The sequence below is a fragment of the Ictalurus punctatus genome, chromosome 15 (genome assembly GCF_001660625.3).
Source record: "Ictalurus punctatus breed USDA103 chromosome 15, Coco_2.0, whole genome shotgun sequence".
NCBI classification, from domain to species: domain Eukaryota; kingdom Metazoa; phylum Chordata; class Actinopteri; order Siluriformes; family Ictaluridae; genus Ictalurus; species Ictalurus punctatus.
In genome coordinates this window covers 8,720,801-8,732,500 of record NC_030430.2, presented here as the reverse complement: position 1 = coordinate 8,732,500, position 11,700 = coordinate 8,720,801, and the positions used below count along the sequence as shown (strand labels likewise).

Genomic DNA, 11,700 nt, shown 5'->3' with positions numbered 1-11,700 from the left:
GTCCTTTTTCTCTCTCTGAGTCAGGTCTCTTTACGTCTTTCTGCCCCCTCACTCTGTATACTTCCCATCAGACACACTAAAGTTTCCATTGTATGTGAGTGTGAGTGTGTGAGTGTGAGTGTGTGTGAGTGTGAGTGTGTGTGAGTTTGTGTTATTTCCTTTATATGTTAATGTCAAATTAAGTTCAGTTTGAATTTACGTACATGCAATCTTCTATACCTCTAAATGTCTGTACACAATTTGCGTCATAATTTCCTACTCACTGTGTGTGTGTGTGTGTGCATGTGTGTGTGTGTGTGTGTGTGTGTGTGTGTGTGAGTGTGTGTCTCACATCATCACTTTTGCCTCCTCTATAAAGTCCTCTTCACTCATGGCTCCCTCTCTGATGGCTTTAATGGCCACCGTGTGCTGCTCTCTCCATTTTCCCAGTCGCACCACTCCGAATTCTCCGCTCCCCAGCTCCTTCATGAAGGTCAGCTCACTCGGGTCAATCTCCCACTTATCTACACACACACACACACACACACACACACACACACACACACACACACACACACACACACACAAACACATCATAACTGTACAGATTTCTATTTGTTACACACAGTGTTACCACGAAGTTACTATATAGTGTTATTACTAATATACACATAACAGTGTGTGTGTGTGTGTGTGTTACCTGAGCTAAATCCCGCAGTAGTAGGGATACACTGTTCCATTGGTCCAACAGGATAACGCAATCTCGTTACAAGACCTGTTCATTCAAATAAGGAAAAGAAGTGAATATAAAAGTAGATTTACACCACAGCGTGGCTGAATCGTCCAATCTGATTGGTCAGTAGTTCCGGCTTTGATATAAATCACAGGTTTATAATAATGCGCAATGGTTTCTATAGTAACAGCTCCTTCACAGGGATGTGTACAGCACACTCTCCACATAATCTAAGACTAATAATAAACACATTCTTAAAACATGCTGTTGAGAGACAGAAAGAGAGAGAGACAGACAGTGAGAGAAAGAGATAGAGAGACAGTGAGAGAGAGACAGACAGCAAGAGAGAGAGAGACAGACTGAAAGAGAGAGAGAGACAGACAGTGAGAGAGAGAGACAGCAAGAGAGGGAGAGAGACAGAGAGAGAGAGAGCGAGAGAGAGAGAGACAGACAGCAAGAGAGAGAGACAGTGTGAGAGAGAGAGACAGACAGTGAGAGAGAGAGACAGCGTGAGAGAGAGAGAGCGACAGACAGCGAGAGGGAGAGAGAGACAGAGTGAGAGGGAGAGAGAGAGAGACAGACAGCGAGAGAGAGAGAGACAGTGAGAGAGAGAGAGACAGCTTGAGAGAGAGAGAGAGAAAGCGCGAGAGAGACAGACAGCGAGAGAGAGAGAGAGAAAGAGAGACAGCATGAGAGAGAGAGACAGCATGAGTGAGAGCGTAAGAGATAGTGTGAGAGGGAGAGAGAGACAGCAAGAGAGAGAGAGACAGAGTGAAAGAGGGCGAGAGAGAGACAATGTGAGAGAGAGAGAGAAAGAGAGAGAGAGACAGCGAGAGAGAGAGACAGTGTGAGAGGGAGAGAGGGAGAGACAGCGAGAGAGAGAGAGACAGCGTGAAAGAGTGTGAGAGGGAGAAACAGCGAGAGAGAGAGACAGCGTGAAAGAGAGTGAGAGAGAGAGAGTGTGCGAGAGAGAGACAGACAGTGTGAGAGAGAGAGAGCGAGAGAGGTAGCGTGAGAGAGAGAGAGAGAGACAGCGAGAGAGAGAGACAGTGTGAGAGGGAGAGAGGGAGAGACAGCGAAAGAGAGAGAGACAGCGTGAAAGAGTGTGAGAGAGAGTGTGCGAGAGAGAGACAGCGTGAGAGAGTGAGAGAGAGAGAGTGTGAGAGAGAGAGACAGACAGTGTGAGAGAGAGAGAGCGAGAGAGATAGCGTGAGAGAGAGAGAGAGAGAGAGACGGCGTGAGAGAGACAGCGTGAGAAAGAACGAGAGCATGAGAGTGAGCGAGAGACAGGAACTACCTCATCTCTCACACAACAACGTTCCACACCATTAACTGTAACTATAAATAGACTAAGAGTGTGACATCGTTGATAAAATTAAATTTGTACTAGCTTGAGGTAGAAGTGAAATAAAACCTCTCCAGATTGTGGTGAAATAAAAATACTCCACATCAGCGTGGTGTGACTCATTTATCTCCGAAATCCATCATGTTTTATTCTTCATGTAACCTTAAGGGTTCAGGATTTGACCTAGAATAAGACCTCCATGTCCTAAAGCTCGTATTCATTTACATGTGTAAAGAGGAAAGCTGCAGTCGAAAGATCCCTGAGGTCACTGAGGACAGTGCCATGTAAAAACCATAAAGATGGCTTTGGACCTCAGTTCATATGAGCAGTTATGCTATGATGGCTTTAGCACTACAATTACCACAAACAGTTCTGCACTCAAGTCTCCATCAGTGAACAGTGGAGAAGTCCAACAAAACAGACTCCATGTTGAAACTGTAATGAATTTCCTGTTTACACAACTGCACTATTTCACCATGTAGTATTAGGACATTTATAGAAAGGGTGTATTTATTTATAATCGCACTGTCCGGTGTCAACCAGATGAGGACGGGTGCCCTTCTGAGTCTGGTTCCTCTCAAGAATTCTTCCTCATATCATCTCATTAAGGATAAATTCATACATTTAAAATCTATATCCTGAATTTATATATTTCTGTAAAGCTGCTCTGGGACAATGTCCACTGTTAAACACGCTACACAAATAAAACTGGACTGAATCTAGAAAGGTAACATGAGAGTCCTGAATAAAATAACTGAATCCATAGTGGAGTTCAATAAAAGAACACTGATGAGTGGAATTACAAATATATATTCAACACAATGCTACAGATGGAATAGTCTAGAAAATAAAACTTATTATAAAAAAAAAAAAAAGAAAAAAGAAAACTAAATACAGTGATGATTTCTTCTGGTTTTGTGTATCTCGTACTAAATTTCAGAAATTAAAATAAAATCTAAGATAAAACAAAGGCGACCTGAGTAAACACAAAATACAGTTTTTAAATGATAATGGTATTTATTGAAGCAAGAAAGCTATCCAATACCAACTGGGCCTGTGTGAAAATGTATTTGCCCCCGTAGTTACTAATTAATAATAATTTTAATAATTATATTATTAATTATAATTATATATTATATATAATTATATAATTATAATAATGATTATTAATTATAATTATAATTAATTATAATTAATTATATATATATTATATATTATAAATAATATTTAATAATCTATGAAACTGCATTGATAATGGGGTTCAGCTGGACTAGACGCAAGAAAATCCTAAAGGAGAATGTCCGGTCTTCAGACCGTAAGTTGAATCTCAAGCATAACTGGATTCGGCAGCAAGACAATGATCCAAAGTGTAGAAGTAAGTCCTAGTCCTAGAAGTACGTGAGAGTCTGATCTTCAGTTATTGGAAGAGTTTGCTTGCAGTTATTGCTGCTAAAGGCAGCACAAACAGTTTTTAAGTTTAAGGGGGCAATTAGTTTTTCACACGAGTGATAGGTGTTGGATCACTTTTTCATGCTTCAATAAAAAAAGTATTGTGTGTTTACTCAGGTTTACTTTTTTATGTTGTATTTTGTTTGAAGATCTAAAACTATTGAGAATGAAACAGAAGAACAGAGGAAATCAGGATAGGGGCAGCACTGGAAGTTAAAGAATAGTCTAGAATGTATAACAGAGTCCAGTATTAAACAGAATAACAATATAATGTAGATGATGGAGGAGAAGACAAGTGCTATTACCTGCGGCGTTGTGTTTGTGGTAATTAATCATCTCAGGAATGGAGCCGAAGATGTAATTCTCAGCCAGAAAGAACTTTCCCCCTTCCGTCTGTTTTATCTGATAATGTTTCACATCTCCCAGGCTATCCCTGATCAATTAGTCAATCAATCAAACAATCAACTCAGCCAATCAGAACACACCATACTGCTCTCAGAACACAGTGACATTAGTGAAAGGAGAGATATTATACTTTACCGTTTGACCTTGGCATAGACAGACACTGTGTAGCGATTTGGCTGGCTGGACTCTCTTACAATGAAACCACCATTTTTATCCTGACACACACACACACACACACACACACACACACACACACACACACACACACACAGTGGTGAAACAATAAACTGAAGTGTCCAATATTTCCCCTTATAAAGTTTCCTTTATCTCTCACTCCAATAAACACTTCTGTTTACACTTATAGGAGTCAGACTGCAGCAATGCATTGTGGGTAAACAGAGCTGCTGAGGTCTATAGCGAAGATGGATATGTTGAGATTTATGGGTAGATGGGTGAAAAGATTAATGTATAATTGGATGAATGAATTCCACTTACCTCCCGTTTTAGCATATTTTCAGCTTCAGACCTGTTAATGCTCTTGCAGTACCACCTGTAACACCACACACGCATGTTTAAAGTTCATGTTTGTGTGCACGTGTGTGTGGATGTGTGTGATATAACTCACTCGTTTGCCTCTATGTTGTGTTTTTCCGTGACATAGTTACTCGGGATGAAGCCTTTGTTCCTGAGACACAGAAATACAATACAGTCACCAGCTGAGACACACACATACACGGGAGTTCGTCCGTCGATTTCGACGAGACACAAAGACACTTTGAAAATGTCAATCAGTCTACCAGGACCTATCAGGAGAGGAAACCGGAGTACCCGGAGGAAACCCCCGCAACATGTGGAGAACATACATTACCACAGTGGGAATTGAACCCCCGACCCTGGAGGCGTGAGGCGAATGTGTATGTACACACATACCCATGTTGGTCCTCTGCTCTCCACCACAGCTGGTCCTGTTTGTGGAGGATCCTGTACTCCTCTCCTCTCCTCAGGTTGAGGTCTGAACTCTCACATGCTGTGAAATCGTACAGAGCTACCACCATCACCTGCTCCGCAGCATCACTCACCGGAGGAGGTGGAGGGAGCTTCTTCATCGAGCGTTCCGGCTGCATGGAGGGAGGGACAGGTAGAGAATAAATGTTATAGCAGGTAGAAAGAGAGAAGAGCGGAGAGGAGATGGAAGTTAAGATGGAGAGGAGGAAAAGAAGAAGAACAAGAGGCAGAAGAAAAACAAATAATACTGAAATGGACGAGAGGAATTGGAAAGGAGAGAATAAACACAGTTAGGACATTTGTGAGTGCTAATAATTAAATGATAGGTGACTTAATAGATGGATGGATGGATAGATGGATGGATGGATAGATGGATAGATGGATGGATAGATTGATGGATTGAGGGATGGATGGATGGATGGATAGATGGATGGATACATGGATAGATAGATGGATGGATAGATGGATAGATGGATGGATTGATGGATTAATGGATAGATGTATAGATGGATTGATGGATACATGGATGGATGGATTGATGGATAGATAGATAGATGGATGGATAGATGGATGGATGGATTGATGGATACATGGATAGATGGATTGATGGATAGATGGATGGATGGATAGATAGATGGATGGATGTGTAGATGGATGGATGGACGGATAGATGGATGCATGGATAGATAGATGGATGGATGGGTAGATGGATAGATGGATGGATGGATTGATGGATACATGTATAGATAGATGGATGGATAGATGAATGGATGGATTGATGGATGGATGGATGGATGGATGGATGGATAGATGAATAGATGGATTGATGGATGGATGGATGGATAGATGGATGGATGGATTGATGGATACATGTATAGATAGATGGATGGATAGATGAATGGATGGATTGATGGATGGATGGATGGATGGATAGATGAATAGATGGATTGATGGATGGATGGATGGATAGATGGATGGATGGATGGATGGATGGATGGATGGATAGATGGATGGATGGATAGATAGATGGATGGGTAGATGGGTGGATGGATGGATGGATAGATGGATGGATGGATGGATGGATGGATGGATAGATGGATGGATGGATAGATGTATACATGGATAGATAGATGGATGGATGGATGGATTGATGGATGGATGGATGGATGGATAGATGAATAGATGGATGGATGGATTGATGGATGGATAGATGGATGGATGGATGGATGGATGGATGGATGGATAGATGGATGGATGGATAGATAGATGGATGGGTAGATGGGTGGATGGATGGATGGATAGATGGATGGATGGATGGATGGATGGATGGATGGATAGATGGATGGATGGATAGATGTATACATGGATAGATAGATGGATGGATGGATAGATTGATGGATGGATAGTTTGATGGATAATTTCCTACTCTGTGTGTGTAGGATGAAGAGTTGTGTCCATCTCTGGAATTCAGATCCAAACGTGTGCTGGTGCTAAGAGACAAAAAGCAAATGAAAGAGACAAAAATATACAAAACATGCTGTATGTGAATGAATAGATAGATGGATAGACAGATGACAGGATGAAGGTATGAATGGATGGATGGAAAGTAACTGTGTGTTTTTACAGGTGCATTATGGGAAGGTTCTCTTACCGGGACTCTACAGAACAACAGCAGCAGAAGATGGAATAGATGGAATGACCTGATGAAGGACAGAGAGGGAAAGAGAGAGAGAGAGAGAGAGAGAGAGAGAGAGAAACAGAATAAGAAAGATGAAAAAGAATCAGAAGTGAAAACCATTAAGATGATGTGCAAAATTATTGACACCCTTTGGTTTACTTTTGATCTACACAATAAAGTTTGATGTCATTTCACAAAGTTTTCTGACTGAAATTAAAAATAGCAGCAGCCAAGACTCGGTCAGAGTGTCTTTATCAACACGCTCAAAAGTTTGCACCCCCACTGACATCATCAGGTTAATGACTTTAAATGGACATTACTGAGTCTAAAAACGTTAAATGTTTGGACCGTATTAAGAGTCAGTGACTTCAGTACAAAAGTCAAGTGAATATTTACCCCGAGAAATTTACTCATTCTAAATTACTTTGTAATGAGATTCGGATGGCATTCCGTAGTGTTTCTGAGTATATTTACAGCCGAAACATAAATATTCAACATGACGGATTGTAGATACAGAGAACGTTAACGCTGCTCCTCACTCACTCGAGAGGATCTGAAGAAAAACGCAGAATCTCCTGCGTTACTGAGGTCTGAAAAAGGATGTGTGTTTTTTCAGTATTAAACCCTCACTGTATACAATTAATTCATCTCGGGATATGTCTCACGTCTTGTTTAAGGTATGAAGTTTTAAAGTAACTTGAATTCTTCAGCAGTCATGTGGAGGAGACAGAAGAGATGATATAACCAATAACCAACACCGACAACCAGCAAGCAGACAAAGAAACACACAGATATGTGGGAAAAAAGTGAAAACGAGTGTTAGAGGAATAAAACACACACACACACACACATACACCAGGAGATGCTGTGATAGACGTGATGATCTCAGGACAATTATTTTACTGAGACGACACAAACACAACGCAATCATTTCCACACATTAATACACAAACTAAACAATATGCTCCAGTAACACACTCCCTCACACAAATTGTAGCTTAATGTATCAACACGTATAATGTACACACACACACACACACACACATACACACACACACACAAACACACAGAACACTTATATTATAGAACATTTATATACTTACTGGACTCAATCATCCTAACTTAGCTGAGAGCTGCTCACGAGTATGTGATAACAGTAACAGGTCATCTGTGTTTGTGTGTGTGTGAGTGTGTTTGTGCGTGTGTGCTTGTTAAAGGTGCAGGTTAAAGGTGTGTATGTGTGCTTGACTCTAGAGAGGCTGAATATGTGTCAGATCTGTGTGAGGCCACAATTTCAGCGGAACAGGATGACGTAGGATGCGTATACACACACACACACACACACACACGCGCGCGCGCGCGCACACACATACACACACACACACACACACACACTTTGGGCTGAATCACACTGGGTACATGTAACACAGGATGTGAGATAGTGAGATCAGAGAATTGAGCAAGGCTGAGAGGGAGGTAGACACACACACACAGACACACATTTTTGCCTTGAGAGACTCAGCTACTGAGGTTAGTTGATGATTCCTCATGCATGAATATAACTATATATCGCCCTCTCTTGGACTGATGGGGTAATCACCTACAGTTTCAGGTAAATAATAATAATTGTTATTAATAACAATTATTATTATTATTATTATTATTATTATTATTATTGTTGTTGTTGTTGTTGTTGTTGTTGTTCTTGTTATAAAAGGGAGAGAGGGAAACTCCGGAAGTATACTCCCATTGTGAAACGTTAAAACCTTATTGAGAACTGTGAAAGTGTGACTAGAGTGGGCAGACTCATTACAGACTCCTCATTATTACAGAATCCTCATTATTACAGACTCCTCATTATTACAGAATCCTCATTATTACAGACTCCTCATTACAGACTCCTCATTATTACAGAATCCTCATTATTACAGACTCCTCATTATTACAGAATCCTCATTATTACAGACTCCTCATTACAGACTCCTCATTACAGACTCCTCATTATTACAGAATCCTCATTATTACAGACTCCTCATTACAGACTCCTCATTACAGACTCCTCATTACAGACTCCTCATTATTACAGAATCCTCATTATTACAGACTCCTCATTACAGACTCCTCATTACAGACTCCTCATTATTACAGACTCTTCATTACAGACTCCTCATTACAGACTCCTCATTATTACAGACTCCTCATTACAGACTCCTCATTACAGACTCCTCATTATTACAGACTCTTCATTATACACTCCTCATTACAGACTCCTCATTACAGACTCCTCAGTAATACATACTCCTCATTAGAGACTCCTCATTATTACAGACTCTTCATTACATGCTCCTCATTACAGACTCCTCATTACAGACTCTTCATTATTTCAGAATCCTCATTATTACAGACTCCTCATTACAGACTCCTCATTACAGACTCCTCATTATTACAGACTCCTCATTACAGACTCCTCATTACAGACTCCTCATTATTACAGACTCTTCATTATACACTCCTCATTACAGACTCCTCAGTAATACATACTCCTCATTAGAGACTCCTCATTATTACAGACTCATTACATGCTCCTCATTACAGACTCCTCATTACAGACTCTTCATTATTTCAGAATCCTCATTATTACAGACTCCTCATTACAGACTCCTCATTACAGACTCTTCATTATTTCAGAATCCTCATTATTACAGACTCCTCATTACAGACTCCTCATTGCAGACTCCTCATTATTACAGACTCTTCATTACAGACTCCTCATTACAGACTCCTCAGTAATACATACTCCTCATTAGAGACTCCTCATTATTACAGACTCTTCATTACATGCTCCTCATTACAGACTCCTCATTACAGACTCTTCATTATTTCAGAATCCTCATTATTACAGACTCCTCATTACAGACTCCTCATTATTACAGAATCCTCATTATTACAGACTCCTCATTACAGACTCCTCATTATGGACTCCTCATTGCAGACTCCTCATTATTACAGACTCCTCATTACAGACTCCTCATTATTACAGACTCCTCATTATTACTGACTCTTCATTACAGACTCCTCATTACAGACTCCTCAGTGTTACAGACTCCCCCTTACATACTCCTCATTACAGACTCCTCATTATTATAGACTCTTTATTATTACAGACTCCTCATTACAGACTCCTCATTACAGATTCCTCATTATTACAGACTCCTCATTACAGACTCCTCATTATTACAGACTCCTCATTACAGACTCCTCATTACAGACTCCTCATTACAAAATCAGTTCCAACACACAGACTGGAATGTATTTGCTGCAGTTGCCACACAGGACTCCCATGCAGACACTGACATCTGTTAATGACGTTGTTCAACATATTAATAGGTAGTGTAACCTGCCCAACACGTAACAGGAACACATCTGCCCAACATTATGGGCATTTTTAAAATACATTGCTTGCAGAGAGTGAGAGGTATTATCCAGGAAACCTCTCATCCCCATCATGCACTGTTTGTATGTCTCCCATCAGGAAAACGCTACAGAAGTCTGTGTTGTCACGCAAACAGACTCATGAACAGCTTTTTCCCTTCAGCTGGAATAATGCTGAATTCAGCTTCTAAACATTAACCACCAGCCTCCACTTAACAACTAAACATTATCATTAAACACCACACTATACTGTATCATACATAGTATCGTTATTATCTGCAATTATTTGTAAGTATTTGCACATCACTGCAATTCTCCTTCATACTACAGTTATTTATATCAGACTGTTATTTGCACTTTATTGCTATTTGCACATCTGCATTTACTGTAACCCACTGCATCATATTACATGCATCATACTGTTTACCCGTAACTGTGTACTGTTTATCTCAACCTACTGCATCTCAATTCCTGTTTTTTGCATTTAATCTAATAGCCAGTTGCATCACTGGTCTGCATCATTCTGTTTACCTTTACCTGCACACTGGTACATCAATTTTTGAAAATATACCCTCATTTCAGATCTGATGACTGCAACACTCTCCAAAACAGTTGGGACAGTCGACTGTTTACTGCTGTGTAACATCAGCTTTCTTTTTAATAACACTTATTAAGCATTTGGACGTTGAGTGAAGACACCAGTTGGTTAAGTTTAGCCAGTGGAATTTTCCCCCATTCATAATTCGACACACACATATGTTGCTCCAAAATGTGTACATATCTTTCTGCATTACTGCTGCCAAGTTCCCCATACCATGGGCCCTGACATGCCCTCATACCATGACAGATGCTGGCATTTGGACCTGATGCTGATAACAGCTCAGACGGTCCTTTTCCTCTTTGGAATCTATTTTACCTTTTTTGAAAAACAACCAAGTGAAAATAAAAAGTGTGCCCTTCCATCCACACACACTCACTCTCTCTCTCTCTCTCTCTCTCTCTCTCTCTCTCTCTCTCTCACACACACATACACACACACACAATTGTAAGACTCCTAACTAATTTCTCCTCTATGTGTTTCTTTTCTTCTTTTCACAAAGGGACCAAGATTTTTGTTTTACTTTCATACCCATGTGGTCAGTGAACAGGATGTGGTACCTGTGAAGAGGTAAACAAACACACACACACACACACACACACACACACACACACACACACACACACACACACACGCATATTCACCTGCACTTTTACGATGAAAGTTTATGAGTTAGTTCATCATTCCTAGTGCATAAACAGAAACAGAAATATCAACTCCTCTGAGTCTGATGATGATTTAAATAACCAGCTGGAGTTTCTGTTATTGCTTTAATATTATCATTATTACTGTTTTACGAGAAACAGAGAGAGAGAAACGTTCAGATTTGTCATGAATAAAAATAAAACATTCTTTATTCTGAATTTGACTCAAAGGCAGAGATGCTATTTACAGTGTGCTCTTATTTGCTAGTCAAATTAGAAGCGGTGTAGATAGACCACGACCACACACACACACACACACACACACACACACACACACACACACACACACACACAAACACACACTGTAGCACCTGCCATGTAACTGTGTATGTGAGAGAGAGTGAAAGAAGCCAAAACATGCATATACTTTGC

The 11,700-nt window shown here is 40.2% G+C and overlaps 1 protein-coding gene across 1 annotated transcript in view; it reads right to left on the bottom strand.

Moving 5' to 3' along the window:
* Window positions 1–7,871, bottom strand: part of txk (TXK tyrosine kinase) — a 12,242-nt gene extending 4,371 nt beyond the window's left edge. Inside the window, exons 1-10 of the mRNA XM_053686183.1 lie at window positions 7,698–7,871; window positions 6,568–6,616; window positions 6,343–6,406; window positions 4,842–5,029; window positions 4,537–4,596; window positions 4,407–4,461; window positions 4,047–4,126; window positions 3,812–3,939; window positions 680–754; window positions 332–503 (exon numbers count right to left, since the gene is read on the bottom strand). Of these exons, the coding sequence (XP_053542158.1) occupies window positions 332–503; window positions 680–754; window positions 3,812–3,939; window positions 4,047–4,126; window positions 4,407–4,461; window positions 4,537–4,596; window positions 4,842–5,029; window positions 6,343–6,406; window positions 6,568–6,616; window positions 7,698–7,710 (884 nt within the window). The 5' untranslated portion in view covers window positions 7,711–7,871. The remainder of the gene's footprint in view (window positions 1–331; window positions 504–679; window positions 755–3,811; window positions 3,940–4,046; window positions 4,127–4,406; window positions 4,462–4,536; window positions 4,597–4,841; window positions 5,030–6,342; window positions 6,407–6,567; window positions 6,617–7,697) is intronic.
* Window positions 7,872–11,700: the final 3,829 nt, after the last annotated feature.